The following is a 17,712-nucleotide window of genomic DNA, read 5'->3' on the forward strand; positions in this document are numbered from 1 at the left end:
GGAGGCTGATTGGACGATTCTCTGGGCTGTTGGCAGCAGATGAACGTCGGTGTGAACAACTGGAGGAGTGTGTGTGACACCGGCTGAGAGGCTGAGCGACCCGGGAAGACGGGAGGAGAGGAGCGGAGAGGCCGAGTGGAAATCTGGAGCCATGAATCCACAACGCCCCGCAGCCATACACCAGCTTGCCTGTTTGGAGCTTTATGGCACCTCATTATTTTTTCAGCAGCACTATGAGCCAAAACACACCTCCAGGCTGCGTTTGACCAAAAAACAGAGTGATGGAGTGCTGCATGACATGAGCTATAATGCAACAGCCCTGCAACAAATGATCCTTCATGAAGGTTTTGACGCCGGTGGAGGAGCCAGGTCAGATTTCTGGGACGAAACGCAGGAAATTCAACTGTTTTCACTCTAAATGTGGAAATCTGAGGATTTTACTGAAAATCACAGAATTATCTTTACAGTTTTGGATGTAAAAGCTGCTGACATGCAAACATAGTTTAGCTGAGTTAATGTTGGCCCCGGCGCTGCTTCTGGGCCGTGAATCAATACGAAGCAACGAGCGCCTCTGATCCGTTAGCAGCTGCACTGATTCATGTTTCAGCTCCGCCTCGTCTCCATGAAACTCACAAACCGCTTCGACAAAAAACTAAAAAATAACGGTTCAATCACAGCTGGGTGTGTCTGCCCTCTTCTCTGGCTGCCAGGCCCGGCTCACATGTAGGCCAGGTTGGTGCTGATGAGCAGCAGGAACACTGAGCTGTTCCCGGTCGGCACACACTCCGGATCCCTGACCCATAAACAGGTTCTGAACCGGCCCTTTAAATCGGAACCGTCACAGCTGCTTCATTCCTGCTCTGCTCTAAAATTAGCAGCTAGTTTGTCTTTAGACGAGACGAAACTGCAGAGAATTCAGGTTTTGATTTGGATCAGTGCAGTAGAGACAGACTGCAGCTTTAATAAAGTGGTTCTGTTCAGGCTGGGTCCCCGATCAGCCTTCAGGGGTCAGAGGTCACCACGCCATAGAAGAAACCGTCTCTCTGCACATTCCAGCTTCTCTCTGAACAAACTAACTACTGACAAACCCAGATACTCATTTCTGGTCTTATTAGAGGTTTTTGGAGAATTTGAGGTAAAAAGTTTGGTGTAACTTTCCTCAACGAGCAGCGCTGACCTGATGAGGCCGACAGCCCCCTCTGCTGCAGCACCCGCTGCCGTCACACTGCTGCAGCACCCGCTGCCGTTACAGACTGCTGCAGCGCCCGCTGCCGTCACACTGCTGCAGCGCCCGCTGCCGTCACACTGCTGCAGCGCCCGCTGCCGTCACACTGCTGCAGCGCCCGCTGCCGTCACACTGCTGCAGCGCCCGCTGCCGTCACACTGCTGCAGCGCCCGCTGCCGTCACACTGCTGCAGCGCCCGCTGCCGTCACACTGCTGCAGCGCCCGCTGCCGTTACAGACTGCTGCAGCGCCCGCTGCCGTTACAGACTGCTGCAGCGCCAGCTGCCGTCACACTGCTGCAGCACCCGCTGCCGTCACACTGCTGCAGCACCCGCTGCCGTCACACTGCTGCAGCGCCCGCTGCCGTCACACTGCTGCAGCGCCCGCTGCCGTCACACTGCTGCAGCGCCCGCTGCCGTTACAGACTGCTGCAGCACCCGCTGCCGTCACAGACTGCTGCAGCACCCGCTGCCGTCACACTGCTGCAGCGCCCGCTGCCGTCACACTGCTGCAGCGCCCGCTGCCGTCACACTGCTGCAGCGCCCGCTGCCGTCACACTGCTGCAGCGCCCGCTGCCGTCACACTGCTGCAGCACCCGCTGCCGTCACACTGCTTCACTCCTTCACCTGCGCTCTTCTCACTGAACGCTACAATGTCATCTGCAAACATCCTAATCCATCCAGACTCACTCCTAACGGTTAAATTTATACGTTAATATTTCCTTTAAGTTTCATTTTAATTCATCCCCATTTTAGCCCAGAAAAAATCCTGTTTTCTGCCAAACTGTTAATTTTGATATTTTTCTTAGATTCATAAGAAAATGTGTTAAATTATGTCTGAGTGATGTCAGTGGAGCATTTCTGTGAAAATGGTTCAGGTGGGAATAAAACTGAGCCAAAAAAAAAACAGCAAAAATACAAAAAATGAATATTTAAAAAAGGTTGTAGAATTATGAGCACATCAGTTTATAAGGAGTCTGTCTGCTCAAATGAGAAACATGAAGGAATGGAGTATTTTCTGACCTACATTAGAGTTAACTTAAACATGTTTTTGCAGCAGAAAGCTGAAGGCGCTTTGTGAGGACTTCCTGGTTCAGAGGTTGATTAGCGGCTGATTTCCGGCTGGATCCTCCAGCAGAACCATCTGACCTCCTTTCCTCTTTACGAAGCTGAAATAAACTCCATGATGATGACGGCTGCTGCTCTTTCTGCAGCTCCTCTCTTACTGCTCTAATTACAGCGAAGCTCCTTTTGTAAAATTACTTATTGCACCGATCGAGTCGACCATTATGACTCCAGTCTAAATTAAAAATTCTCCGTAGTTGAGCGGTGGAATGGGGCCATTATGTAACCCTGGTTCATTACCCGGGTCTCATTATGTGGATGTGTGTGTAGCAGAGAGCCAATCAGATCCAGCTGCTAACAAGCCTCACAGGCCGACCGGCGCCGCCATCATCTCTGCCTTCCTCCTCCTCCTCCTCTTCCTCCCGCCACCCTGTGACCCTCCAACGATCCATCAATTATTCAGCCCTGAACTTTACCTGCAGCCGACAGCAGAAGCAACAGTGCAGCGTTAGCGGCCCTCATGGTGGCCAGGGGCCCATTAGCGGCGGCCCGGTCTGAAGATGCAACAGCAGCTGCATCGAGCTGCATCGCTGCCTTAATGAGCTGCTTTGACCCAACATGTGTTCCTGTCTGCGGCTCGCGTTAATCAGCCGGATTCCTCTGGAAGGAAACGATTCTAGCGGCGCAGAGGTTCTGCTGGAGCACGTGTTGTTCTGACAGAGATCCAAATCAGAGAGAAAAACCTCTGACAAATCATGTTGTGTAAAAATCAATGTTGCTCTTGCCCAAGATGCTGATATTTATAGATGTGAGGTTTGTGCAGCGAGCTGCAGCAGAAACATCCAGTTATGCAGATATGAGGCGGCAAACAGCAAATCTGCATCAGCTCAGACTTTCCCTGTCAGATCAGGAGGCAAATTCAGATCTTACTGGGATCTACAGCCAGAGACATTTCAGGTACTGAGCTGGAAAACATGCTGACCTGCATCACCTGGAACGATCCTGTCCTGTAAATCACCTGGCAGATGGTTTGCGTTTCTCTGCTGCAGGTTTTGGCTGGTTTTCTTAAAATCACTTGGATTTACATTTATGCTATTTTACATCAAATATATTTAAATGTAATAATTTTCTATTTAGTTCAGTTAATATAAGGACTAATAATTTAAACTTTTAAAAATATTGTCTAAAATGTAAATAGTCATAAAAACTGAGTATTAAAACAAGATTAGCATAAAAAAGTTTAAAGAATGTAAAAAAAGAAAAAAGTATCAGATTTTCTACTGGTGAAAATTTAAGTCAAAAATATTTAGATTAGACATTTTCAAACAAACTAAAGTGTTTTATTTGGTTTCTCTAAAGCGGCTTCCCCTCCCCCACCTGTTGCTGTGAGGAGCAGGTAGGTTGTGCTGTAGCATATTAGCATGGTACATTTGAAGGTTTTTGCAAATTTTCAGACTGTAAAGGTAAAACTAGTCATTTTAAGATATTGCATTTTTCAAAACCCCTGAAGTTTTGAGTCCAGACTAAACGCTAAACGCCTCGCAGGTTTTTCTCCAGTTAGGGAAGCTAAAATGTTTAGCATTTTTACAAAGTTAGCAAAAATGCTCATGTGCAAAACAAAACATTTGTTAGCGGATTAGCATAAGCGTGGTCACAGAAAATAGGTGGAAAATATCATTTAAAATGTTACAAGTTTTATTTTTTTATGATATCATTGCTGAATATAATAAAGTCTAAATTCCTGTGAGATTTCAGAGAGGACAGAGCAGGATCCTCCTCCCCCACTAGTTGCTGCAGCCAGTCTGGTTTGTATTGCATCCCTGAATATTTACTGTTTTACTGATGTTGTTTAATTTCTATTAGATCGAAATCACTGAATCTAAACCTATGGACACCAGAGAGTTGGCCAGATTAATAAATATTCTGTGGAAAATGACCGTTTGCAGGAAAACAACATTTTGTTTTTCAGCTCTTTATCGAGTTGGGAGCTAAAAGCTGAAGTTCACCAGTTAAATACGAGCTGTATTTACCTGCTTACAGATTTATCCTGCTGTGCAGCTTCAGTGTTTTGGATCAAATGAATGATGAAAAACCTCCAGTGTGGCTGAAATCAAGAATTGTGCAGAGCAGAGTGGGTCTGAATTCCTCCACAGTGATGAAGGATTCGCTAAGCAGAACAACTACATCATTTCCTTTTCACATAGTTTAGTTTCCTCCGGTGACTTACAGCTTTTTGCTTTATTTTCCTTTTCTTTGCAGCATGTTCAGATGTGTTTTGCAATCTGAAACATCAAAGTATGAAACAAATCTGAGCTGCAGACGTTTTCACCTCAACCTGAACTCTGACTCGGTTTTTGCCTCCAGGAATGTTTCCGACCTTTTCTTCATAAAAAGGAAAAAGTTCTGCTTTATTTCAGGAAAGGACTCAGTTATTCCTTATTTTTCTACATGCGATTCTCAAACATGGATTTTAATCAATTTAATTATCTAGTAACGTCAGACGGCATCGTTGAAACGGATCAAATCTGAGTTCAATATTTTAACTGATCTTGGAATTAAACCAGCACCAGTTTAGCTCCTCATTTCTGGAAGGTTCTGGAAAGTTCTGGTGGTTCTGGAAGGTTCTGATGATACTGGAAGGTTCTCGTAGTTCTGCAAGGTTCTGGTAGTTCTGCAAGGTTCTGGTAGTTGCAGTCCCGTTTCTGTCAGAACCGTCTCCCTGAATCTTCGGGTTCGTCGTCCTGTCGGGTCTGAAGGACAGTTTTCCGGTTTTCCCTCTGGGTTTTGTTGGAGGTTTGATCCGCAGCGGTTCTGCAGACCCGGTTTGTCGGTTTAATTAAGTTCTGCTGCGTCTCGGCTCGGTTCTTCCGTTTTGGACCGGCTGCTTTTCTCCAGTCTGGTTCTCCTCTCAGATGTGAAACAGCTGCAGCCTCTCTTCACCATCCTGACTCCTGAACCTTCCAGAACCTTCCATCTCTCCATCTCCTGTCCTCCGGGCCGCCAGGCGCTCTGGGTTTGCTTTTACACAAATCTTTAACAGGTTCTTCTTTTACATTTTTGCTGCCGTTTCCACTCATTTTCTGCTTTCAAAAAACTGTTTAAAAAATGATCCGTTAGATGAACCACTGAACTCTAAATTCAATTACTGAGGCATGAAAAGCTTCTAAGCTCAGAACGGCGATGTGGCGAATCAAGAACCAGTTAAGCTGCAGCCTGTCGCAGACGGTTTGTTTTCTGACGGATCGACGGTTTGCAGCGTCCAACACCTGGACAGACGGTTCAGGGTTTATGAATCTGTTGCATCAGCAGGTTTACAGAAAAGTCTGAATATTGTTCAGATCAAGACTTTAAATGTCCTTTTAATTTCATATTAGAGCATCCAGCTTCTAGAGAAAGAGCTGCACTAATCAATTAGACATTTATTTTTGAGTTAGAAGAAAGTCGGTACTTAGGATTTCATTTGCTGACAGGACAGAACGGGTCTAAAGTCACCAAACGACGCAGCAGCAGGTCAGATCAGTTAATACGGCTTCAGTCCGTCATAAATCCTTCACCATGCATGAGTTACCTCATGTTGGCTTCTTCAAAATAAATAAATAAAAATAAGGCAATAATTTTAACAGCTCCACAAAAATCCAGATCCCTTCAAAAAGCTACAAACAATTTATATTCCCTCAGCCAAAAATCATCTTTTAAAACTTGACATCACTGGGTTAGCATCTTTGATCTGCAGCCAAACAGAAAACCTCCAAGATGCAAAGAGAACGATCTGGTCAGCATGAGAGAGAACAGGAAGTGCTTTTATTCTGACAAACAGGAAGAGTCTAAATTGACACCACTAGCATAACATTAAAAATAACATGTCAAGATATTTTATTCATTTAATGCTGTTGGAGCGATAGACACTATGGAGCTAACGCTAACTGGAGAAATATTCCAATTTAAAAAAACAAAGCAATATATATATATATATATATATATATATATATATATATATATATATAATTTTTGATAATTTTTTTGTACCTCAGTGAGGTGTGATTAAAATTAGTGTTTTTGTAAAAAGCCAATGGAAGTGCTTTTTTTCATATCAGGAGTCATGATCAGCAGTCGGGTGTTACTACTGGCAGAAAAGACGAAGAAGACGACAGGAAGTGGCAGGATGATGATGTCACAGCTTGTTTTTTAATTATATTGCGTGAACAAACTTATTCGCATGTGATTTTATTTGCATTTCTTATTTAATGGAAACAACACAATCATAAAATTACTCTTTTGACATTAGCTGAATACTGACAGCGTTTTGCTGAAGGGAGCGCAGCCACAGGTTTGATGCCCAGTGAGAGCGTTTCCTCTGAGCGCCGCCGTTTCTCCCAGAGACGATGGAGGAACAGCAGCCGCTCACTTAGACGGCAGCGTGACGCTAAACCAAGTCAAAGGCTTCTAAAAAATCAAACTGATGTTTGTTTTGCTGTAATTTATCATGGATCAATTCCTGAAAATAAATGTTAATTTGCAAACTTCCCTTAATGGGAAATGAAAAAGGAAAGATTTAATCTTTTAGGCTCCATATTTGAACATTTAGTAGATTATTAACTGAAATCATCTTAAGCTTATTCTTCTTGCATTAGCAGCAGATTTTTTGGACATAAGATGATTATATATATCTTTTTATTTGCTTTCTTTTATGTTTCCGTTGCTGCAAACCTGCAGTAGTTATCGAGTGAAACAGAGGAGCAAATATAGAGTCTTCCTGCCACCGATCCGGAGAGCAGGGCAGCGCAGACAGCGACAGGAGAGGGTATTAACCTTTCTCCCGCTGAGGAGCCAGTAAGTGGGTGGTGATGGCACACGGAGAGGAGATGGAACCGAGCGAGGAGGAGGTCAGCGCAGAGACGACGCTCGGAAATGTCTATTTGTGGAAGCAGTCCGCGGCTGCTTTGTTAATTATCTGTTTGTCGAGTCTGCCTGACATTTCCAAAGTTTCTGTGAGAAAGTCGCAAGCCAAAATTATGTTGTGGGTTCAGTGCTGCTCATCTCGGCGCTCGCACTGAGGGGAGAACTTGGGCTACTGGGCAGGGCCGGCTCAAGGTCAAACAGGGACCTGAGCAGACTCTGATTCAAGGACATCAGCGTCAGAAAAGGCGATTCGATCCAGAGTCACTGGGATCAGGGAGGAGAAGCAAATTCAGCCGAACTTCATGGGAATCACTGGTCATTATTTACAGACATGCTGGAGCTCACACACTGAGAAAAGACTAAACTCATAGCATCAGACAGTTACTACGGTAACAAAAAACAGTTTTTTTAAAGAAAAAATATTAAACATTAACATCTTCATTAAAATTTTAGATCTACAGTCTGTTCAGACCTAAGGATTATTGGGGAGGCTTAAAGACTTAGTTCACTCATACCTTGGGCCGGCTCCGTTTTACTTATAGCCGTTAAACAATGTGGAGGAATCAGTAATGATGTGTAATTAGTTAATATTTATAAATATTCTACTATTTTAAAGACAAAAATGCCATCAGATTGAGCAAATATTGTAAAAAGGTTGATTACAACAATGTTAAACTTTCTGTTGTCCGTTTGTTGATAAAAAGGTTGAAATACCTGAGCTAGGCCACGAGGTGGCGACAAAATCCACATTAATGGCAAATGAGAGCTGAAGATTCATCCAAAACAATCAGTCGTTTTCTGCCGACAGGGTTGGTAGAAATGGCATTATTTAGTGACGTCACTGTTGCTCCAAAATCTAAATGTTAAAGTTTACTTTATCATTTTGCTCATCTAAAAAACGGCCATTTATGCAAATATTCTGTATTCCTTCTCCAGAATTTAAGTTTGACTCTACAGAAACTCAGTGGCAGCTGAAGAATCTTTCTTTGGTTACAAACTTCAAAAACATTTTTTTATTATTTTTATATTAAAAATTTCCAGAACTCTATCAAAGCGAAAGATCTTTTTATCTCCCACCTGAACCCTACGGAGTCCCCCAGCCACCAGGGGGCGCCACAACAACAAAAAAGAGGTGTGGCTAATGGGTTCCTTCAGTTTTGTTTTCAGTCTGGAGCTGAGTCGATATTGGGCCTTTTAATGTTTAATATCGTCATTAATGTCGTCTATTAGTGTGAAAACCTAAGCAGGTGTTCAAGACGCTCATTACTGTCAGAGTTTTATGTTGGAAACATTTTGGTATAAAACTGGAGGATCTGTATCCACATGCTGCCCGAAGTGCAACATGCTTTGGTTGAAAACGGACTGGATGGATCTTGTACTGTTGACTGAAGGTGATGTTTGTAGTTTTACTTTGATTTTAGCCTGGCAGAGAGAATCAGGAGAGGAGAGAAATCCTCAAACCTCTAAAGCTCTGGCGGTGTTCATTTCGTGAAGGTTTGTTTGACTCAGTGCAGTGTGAAAGTGAACCGCAGCTGAAAATGGAACAGCGCTGCAGTTTTGGTTCCCAATAGAACCGAGTCTACCAGACTGTCAGGTGTGCAAACGCCTTTAAGAGGCAAGAACAAAATACAGCAAGATGTTAGTTTTCCTAAAACATTTTCTGCACAGACTTGCAGCTATTCTTGCGTTACCTTGGTGTGGAGTGTCTAAACTTAAACTAATTTTCTGTCCATACGCTGAGTAAAAACCGATAAATATCTATGACTTCCTTACAATGAGTGACCATGTGACCAGCGTATTGCTGGTCTGATGTGAGGATGGTGACGATGCAGCTGGAAGCATGAATTCAATAAAGGAGAATTTTCTGCTTTGATTGAAGGAAGTTTAGAGCATCTAACAGGATGATGTTCATTTTTTCACGTTTCCATACAGAAGCTGGAACTTTCTTAGCTCCGTTTGTGAATCATCTGTTTTATGTTTTAGCTTTTAAATCCAGAGGAAAGGTTCTGATTTGCCAAACCGGACCGGACCACCAGAATCCAGGCTTCTGAGTGAGAACTGTGAAATATCTGTGGCAGTAGTGCCGCTTCAATGATCAGCAACAAACTAATAAGAATACAAGTTCCATTAAAACTTTGAAATTCCAATTAAGAGAGGACACGAGGGAATTAATTTAACCGAACTGAAAATACTCCCCCACTAATGAGCAAATTACTTTTAATCTTCTCCCTAATATCAGAAGGATTTGTGGAGTAGTTGGGCGGAACAATTATGTCCCCCATGTAATGGGCTGGTTGGGATTTAGAGGAAACGCAGAGTGCTTTCTCAAATTATTTCCGAACTTCAGAGCTTGGGCTATAATCTCGTTTCCTTCAGCTGAAAAGGCTTTAATTGGAAAAGCTGTCAGAAGAAGCTTCTGTCTCTTCTTGCAGTAAGTGAGAGGATTCAAAGCTTCCAGAGCTCTTATCAGAGCAGCAGACTTCTTCAGGACTCACCGCTTCCACAGGATCACTGCTGCCCTCTAGTGGCCACAACACAGACCACAGCCTCATGACACTGTTTTATAATTATCTGATTTAGGCAGATATGATGTCCCAAAAAATGTACTGAAGTCAGAGTAAAACAGTATCGGGTTAAAAGGTTACTCAAGTACAGAATAACTGATCAGAATATCTGATTCAATATTTAAAAAATATGTCAGACTGACAAAAATGTATGTCCAAATTCTTTTAAAGACTAAAATGAAAAAATAAAAAAGATACCATAATTACAAAATAACAGATTCAGGCAACACTTTCCCAAATTATTAAAAACAGCCATGGAGCTAACTACTACAGCAAATAAACTACGTTAGAGCAGAATTAAAAACTTCTGGTGCTGAAAGACTCAGCAGGTAAAAAAAATAAAACATTTAGAAAAACAAACATTTTGCACAAAGCAGCAGTCTGACTTTATGCTGCAGGCGAGTCTGTCTGTGTCCCCTGCACTTTGTTTCCTCTTCATTCAGTGAAGTTACTCTCAGAGGATCCAGACGTTTTACTCAAGTAAGAATAGAAATACTTCATAAAAATATTACTCAAGAAAAACTAAACAGTACAATTAATTATTCCTAAATATACATGTTTTCCAAAATGTTAATGTAACTATAGTTACTTCACAACTCTGGATTCAGATGAGATTTAAAGCAGCAGCTCTGATAAAACAGGAACCTTCCTAAAGTTTCTGGAGGAACTTTAAAACTGAGACACGGCGATAAGAAGGAGAGAAAAAATAAAAATAAAAAAATGACGTAAAGTGGAAACAAAAGGCTAAAACGTGTGATTTTGACAATAGTTTGTTAAACACCAGTGCTTGAACTAAGCAGAAATGTAATTATTTTAATTTATTAAATTGTAATGTTTTTTTTACAATTTAAATTTTACTAGATTTTCTTTTCTTGATCAGGGGCTTCATGCCACCCCCAAAACATCCCACCCTGGCATATCACCATGTCAGAAACCCCCCACTGATGCAATCTGATCATCTTTAAATCTAATTTAGTTTGTTTTATGAGATTTTGATTGGATGGAAAAATGTGCAGAATCAGATTCAACAGCTGTGATTCTGGAACTGCAGAAAGTTTGAGCAGATGATGGATTCAGTTAGTCGCTTCAGGCAAACAGGAGATTAAACTTTAATAATAATAATAATAATAATAATAATGCTTCAGAAACTAGGGGACAATAAGATTATAGTTATCTCTTCTGAGGACAGAAAAACACATTTCCCAGAAGAAATTTCTTTTTTTTCCATTAATTTACTGATGATCTGTACATTTGGTCAAAGATGTACAGATCTTTGACCAAGATCTGTACATGATCTTGGTCAAAGATTGATCTGTACCAAATGTACAGATCAAGTTGTTCTTTAATAACAAAAGTTAAAGTTAAAGTTGTTCTTTAATAACAAAAACATATTCAATAGTGCAAAAGAAGCATATTTTAATTTAATGATAATTCAAATAAGTCACATTAAAAAACTAAATGTTGCATCAATATACATTAAAAAATAGTGTTTTAAAGTAATAAAAGAGTCCTACCTGTGTAGTTTCTGTCATCTTGGGTGAGCAAACAGAAAGAGAAGAAAAAGAAGAAATCAATGACTCAGCATTAAAAACAGCATCGTCTCATCCGCTCCACTAGGGGGCAGCAGAGTTGATTAATGTGGAGCAGATCTACCAGGAGGCCAATTATTATGTAACTGCTTTACATTGTGTCCCAGAAACGTGTTAAAAAACTTCTATTACAGATGGAATAATGAGAAATTAAACGTCAGTTTTTATCCTGAATCTGCATCTAAAATTAAACCATAAAGCTTCATGAGAATCTTAACATTTGTGCAGGATTGCTCACTCCAGCTGTCCCGATAATCCCCTTAAATACCACCATTCCCATAGCAACCTGACTGGTTACCATACCAACATTTCCTTCATCGTTCTCCTCTCTTTCTGCCCACAAATCCTCATTTATTTGCACTAATCGGAACGGAACGTTCCGGCAGCCATCTGCCGTTTGCTGTCTGTGAATGAAGCACTAACTTCCGGTCTTCATGGATTCATTCACTCCGAGGCCTTCCTCCTCTCCTCCTCCTCTCCTCCTCTTCCTCCCCTCTACCTCCCAGACAAACCCCTCAGAGGATCACGCTCTGATTGGTGGGATCATTTGTCGCCTAGCAACCGGCCGCCAGAGCAGGTGTTTGTAATTCCGTGTTGCGTTTGAGGCCTGATGTTCCAGTTGATGAGGGAAGCAGGAGGAGCTGGATTTAACTCTAAACTCTTTAATATGTTCATTAATATTACAACAAGGATTTATGAAATAACATTAATAAATATAAAGATTAAAATAAAATAACTGACTTTACATGTTTAATGCCATCAAGTTAATCTATTATGTAGTAAAAATAAAACATTAAATTGATACCAGAATTTGCAGCTCTGGTGTTTTTTTTAAAGATTTTTACTATTTTACATGTTTGTTTAATTTATTCAAATAGTTTTATTAAGTTATATCTAACATTTGAATGTATTATATTTATTATTAATCTGATTTTTTATTATAGTTTTATTCTTAACTTATAGGATAAAACTATAAGTTTTATTGTTTTGTTCTATGAAACTTATAGAATACATTTTATGTTACATGTATTTGTACTATACTACATATTTATTTTGGAATCATTTGTGGATTTTATTTTTATTTAATGTCACAAAAGGTAAATTTGCAACTATTTATCTTCTCATCTGTTTATTTGTTGCTGATTTTCTGCATTTATTTTATTTTTTTTATTTTATTATTTTATTCACTCTAAACCTCTCCAGATATCAGAGCTTTCTGGTTTACCGTAAATAAAATAATGCAGAGTAGTGAGGCACGTCACAACTCTTTATTTTTGACGCATTAGTATCAAAAATGGATCAATAATGTCCATAATGAATTTATTAAATATTTATTTGAACTCACCCAGAAGTGTCTAACTGAACATTTTTTACAGTGCTGATTTATGAATTAGCTTTGGAGCTGTGGTGCATTCATAGACGGGAAAAAAATCTGAATTCTGAGTTTTAAATCTGCTGTCAGGTGCTTTCCTGTTCATTATTATACTTTCAAATGTAAACATAACCTTTATGGTGGTCTCACGCACGCACACTCACAGAGGCAGGTGGGTTTGGGGGCGTCCCATTTGCCCAGCTTGGTGCAGTGGCTGATGTTTCTGCCCTCCAGGGTGAAGCCGGAGTTGCAGGTGTAGTGGAGGACTGTCCCCTCTGCTGGGGGCCCCGGGGGCCGCGCTGTCACCCTGCCGTTCTCCAGGGACGTCCACACCTTGGGGCACTGCAGCACTGAGGGGGAGCAGAGCAGAAGGCCGGAGGTAAAACTTACAGGATGTTTTTACTGATCAGTTCCTCAGAGGCGAACGAAGAAAAAACACGAAATGTTTCTTATACTGGAGAGCATTTCTCAGCTAATTGTCCAGAACGCTGCCTGGTAACCATGGCAACCTAATATGGACGGTGGACGGACAGTGCTGGCTGTTGGAGAGGCTCTACCTCTGATTGAAAACTCTCAAACAGGCTGCAGGAAAACGCTGAATATAAATGAGCAAACAGGGAAATCCTCCTCTAAGTTCAGACGGTTTCCTCCTGTGGGATTTAAACAGCTTTGGCTTCCAGGTTTGGGCTCCTGTCAGCTTTCATGAACGGGATTTAAGCCGAAACGCAGAAACAAAGCCAGGAAGACGACAAAGTTAGCAGGAGGGAGAAAGAAATCAGCGGCGCTCGGCTGCTTTGGTCTGACTGCCTGACAGAGAGGAGGAAAATAAATCAGTTTAGCTGTCGGGTTTGCTCCAGCGTGAGCACACACTGCAGCCTGCGCTCTTACATAAGCAGAGAAAACAAAAATCCTGTTTCACAAAAGCTCTGAGAGCCAAACTCCTCCGGAGAGAAGAACCAGAACCGAGGAGGAGCTGCATGACTAAAGACAGGGTCGCAACTACATATTATTCAGGTGGATGCGAAAACATAAATACCCCCCCCCCCAAGGAAGGTACGTCTAGGTGAAGGAGCGGAGAAACCATACGCTCTACCCCCCCGAGACGAAGACACGTGAAAAGTAAAACTCACTACATTTACCCCATTATGTATGCGAGGTGAAGGAGCTACGGGCGCGCTGAAGTGTATGCAAAGACATCATCGGCGCGCCGCCCCCTCCAGACGGGGCTTTGATGCCCCCTCTGGTGCAGCGCCCCTATGTGTTGCATGAGCTGCATACCCCCTTTTTGCGCCACTGACTAAAGATAAAACCCAGGATGCAGTGCTGCATCCTGGGATGCAGTGCTGCAGGGAGCTGCACTGTGCTGCAGATGCTGCATGGAGCTGTACTGTGCTGCAGATGCTGCATGGAGCTGCACTGTGCTGCAGATGCTGCATGGAGCTGCACTGTGCTGCAGATGCTGCATGGAGCTGCACTGTGCTGCAGATGCTGCATGGAGCTGCACTGTGCTGCAGATGCTGCATGGAGCTGCACTGTGCTGCAGATGCTGCAGGCAGCTGCACTGTGCTGCAGATGCTGCATGGAGCTGCACTGTGCTGCAGATGCTGCAGGGAGCTGCACTGTGCTGCAGATGCTGCATGGAGCTGCACTGTGCTGCAGATGCTGCATGGAGCTGCACTGTGCTGCAGATGCTGCATGGAGCTGCACTGTGCTGCAGATGCTGCAGGGAGCTGCACTGTGCTGCAGATGCTGCATGGAGCTGCACTGTGCTGCAGATGCTGCATGGAGCTGCATTGTGCTGCAGATGCTGCAGGGAGCTGCATTGTGCTGCAGATGCTGCATGGAGCTGCATTGTGCTGCAGATGCTGCAGGGAGCTGCACTGTGCTGCAGATGCTGCATGGAGCTGCATTGTGCTGCAGATGCTGCAGGGAGCTGCACTGTGCTGCAGATGCTGCAGGGAGCTGCACTGTGCTGCAGATGCTGCATGGAGCTGCACTGTGCTGCAGATGCTGCAGGGAGCTGCAGATGCTGCATGGAGCTGCACTGTGCTGCAGATGCTGCATGGAGCTGCACTGTGCTGCAGATGCTGCATGGAGCTGCACTGTGCTGCAGATGCTGCATGGAGCTGCAGAAGCTAAATAACTGAAACTCATCAGTAAAACTTTGGTAAAATGTGTAAACGTTCATCTGATCATCAGAACTTCAGCCTCTAGTGATGCTGGTTTTTGTCCAAACCTCAGCAGGAACTCAACACTTCCCCAAGGATTTTCACAGTAAAGGTGTTGCAGGTTTCCCTTTATAGGTCCGTGAAAAACCCGAACAGAACCAAGCAGAACCGCCTGAACAGAACCAGGAGAAAAACCTGACTGGTTCTGATCTCTGATCTGCAGCTCTGACTGATCACATCTTCTACCCAGAATGAGTTGAATAGTTTTATGATTTGATCATTTTTACGTCTTACTGAGCTCCAGCTGTCAGACCAAAGTCTTCCATTCACAGATGTTAATCTGGAAACTCCTCAGTGTGTTTTAGGAGATAAGATTTAATTTTGTGTCGTTTCATAAACTCAGCACGTTGTTTGGCAGCTGCAGAACAAAACCCTGAACCCTGCAGACTAGCTTCCACAAACAGCAAACTGTGACACAGCCATCTTTATTTCAGTGCGTTAGTGCTGATGAGGGAGCTGACCCCAGTGACAGACCTGCAGGGCCGTAACAGAGGGGGGTTGCCTGGGGGGACTCGCCGTTTCCAGGTGTTAAAACCATCTAGAGATTCTGCTGAGTCAGAATGACGTTAGGAAAAAGAGCCAGAGCCAGAAGATGGCAAAAAATATTTATTATTTATCACTTCAGATATTATTTTAATTCTGCATTACTTGTGTCAAAGGCAGCAGCTGAAGGTCAGGCCAGTTTTCTTTATTTTTATTCATTTTGCACACGAGTGCCACATTTAGCTAAAATCTCAAGGTGTTTTCTATGTTCGCATCCTTACAGTGAATATGTGGCTCATTAAATGTCACTTCCTTTCTGTGTGTTAAATAATAATCTGCATCCAGGAATAAAGTTTCCAGGATATTTCATGTTTAATGTTCAGCTGCTGATGCTGTTAAAGCTCCAGGGAAAAGATCTCAACTCAGCCAGTTTTCAGCTAAAACTTTAGATTCTGTTGGTTTACAGTTTAAAACTAACTGGTTCTTTAAACTGGAGGTTTAGAGAAGCAGTTAGGCTCTGGACCTCTGGCTCTGGACCTCTGGTTCTGGACCTCTGGCTCTGGACCTCTGGCTCTGGACCTCTGGTTCTGGACCTCTGGCTCTGGACCTCTGGCTCTGGACCTCTGGTTCTGGACCTCTGGCTCTGGACCTCTGGCTCTGGACCTCTGGCTCTGGACCTCTGGTTCTGGACCTCTGGTTCTGGACCTCTGGCTCTGGACCTCTGGCTCTGGACCTCTGGCTCTGGACCTCTGGTTCTGGACCTCTGGCTCTGGACCTCTGGCTCTGGACCTCTGGTTCTGGACCTCTGGTTCTGGACCTCTGGTTCTGGACCTCTGGCTCTGGACCTCTGGTTCTGGACCTCTGGCTCTGGACCTCTGGCTCTGGACCTCTGGTTCTGGACCTCTGGTTCTGGACCTCTGGTTCTGGACTGTGGCTGTTAGTCATTAGTTTTGTTTTTAGCCTCTAAGGAGAGATGATGATAACTCACACCTCTGAAAAACGTGACCCTGACTTCTGAACACGAACGCCTCTGAACATTCCCATCATGCTTCACCAGGTGAGCTCAGTCCTGGTTTAACTGGTTCTCTCCCAGTTGGACCTTAGTGGGTAGAAGAACCAAACGACGCCTCGCCGCATCATTTAAACCCACCAAGTTTAAAATGAACCAACACATTTCTTTTCTGTTAGCAGTCAGAACGCTGATCTGGGAATGTAATCAGTTTAAATGGTTAACTGGGAACCAGTGGGAGTCGCTCAGTAACCAGATTAACTGATAATTACAGCACTGATTGGCCTTTTGCCGCCATCAGTAATATGATTATTTATAAATTGATAAATTGTTAATTGGAGAATAAAAACCAACTCAGTCAGACTGAGTCAGAGCAGCAGTTCAGTCAAAACTGTGAAAAAATACATTTTGAATTTAAGATAAAATAAAATTCCTTTGTAAATCTGTTCTACTCAGAATGTAGCACAGTAGCAAAAAATCTCACATTAATCTCCTTTTGTGACTAAATTATTAATATTATTATCAGTTAATCTAACAATCACCAGATCAGTCCTGCTAATGATCAAATCTCCAGAAAAGGAAAACTGCTGTTGCATTTCAGGCAATAAAATATTTACTTTCTTATTTTAAAAGGATTTGACTTATTTCTTTATTTGCATCTTTAATGTATTTCTAATATTTTATTTAAAAGTTTGAAGCGGTTAAAAAAATTAAAAATCTGCAAAATGTGCTAATTCTTAAATCCAATTAATCGGCTGAATAATCTATAACAGAAATCATTTTTTTTACTGAGACTGAAATGTGGAGTTCATCTCTGTTTTCTCCACTTTGCAGCTCAGTGACACAACATGTAAACCAGCCGTTGACCTCTGACCTCTAGTAAACATCACTCTCCATGGCAGCTGTGCAAAACGCCCGGGTGGACCAAGCCCCGCCCTCCAGGCGCAGCTCCTCCTCAGAGCTTCCACCTCTCAGTCGCCCTCCCACACTCAGTTCCTTAAGACTAGCCAGCAGCAATCAGCTGCTGGAACAGCTGAGCTCGTTGTAGGAGCTACACTGGTAAAAACATTGAAGGGCTGATAAAGGAGCCATGTTGGAATTACTTCCTGAAGGTGGAGCTTGAGAAAGAGCTGGAGCTTCTTAAAGGGACAGTGACCCATTTTCAAGATATTAATTTACAATGTTAAATTTCTGTTTGATTTATACAGCATTTTTTAACAACTGAAGTTGCTAAAAGTTACTTGGCTATGGTATAAAATGGCACTGTGTTCCTGGAAAAT

At 42.8% G+C, this 17,712-nt stretch overlaps 1 protein-coding gene across 2 annotated transcripts in view; it reads right to left on the reverse strand.

Annotated features, from left to right (window-relative positions):
* gabbr1a (gamma-aminobutyric acid (GABA) B receptor, 1a) overlaps window positions 1–17,712 on the reverse strand; it is a 96,257-nt gene that overhangs the window by 67,429 nt on the left and 11,116 nt on the right. The window contains exons 5-6 of one of the 2 annotated variants that reach the window (XM_014991415.2): window positions 12,877–13,062; window positions 11,266–11,283 (exon numbers count right to left, since the gene is read on the reverse strand). In XM_014991415.2, coding sequence (XP_014846901.2) covers window positions 11,266–11,283; window positions 12,877–13,062 — 204 coding nt within the window. Of the gene's footprint in view, window positions 1–11,265; window positions 11,284–11,643; window positions 11,811–12,876; window positions 13,063–17,712 lie in introns of those variants that run through there. The other variant, XM_088014328.1, reaches the window with a different exon arrangement.

The sequence above is a fragment of the Poecilia mexicana genome, unplaced genomic scaffold (genome assembly GCF_051168715.1).
Source record: "Poecilia mexicana isolate PSO_F unplaced genomic scaffold, ASM5116871v1 scaffold_16, whole genome shotgun sequence".
Lineage (NCBI taxonomy): Eukaryota > Metazoa > Chordata > Actinopteri > Cyprinodontiformes > Poeciliidae > Poecilia > Poecilia mexicana.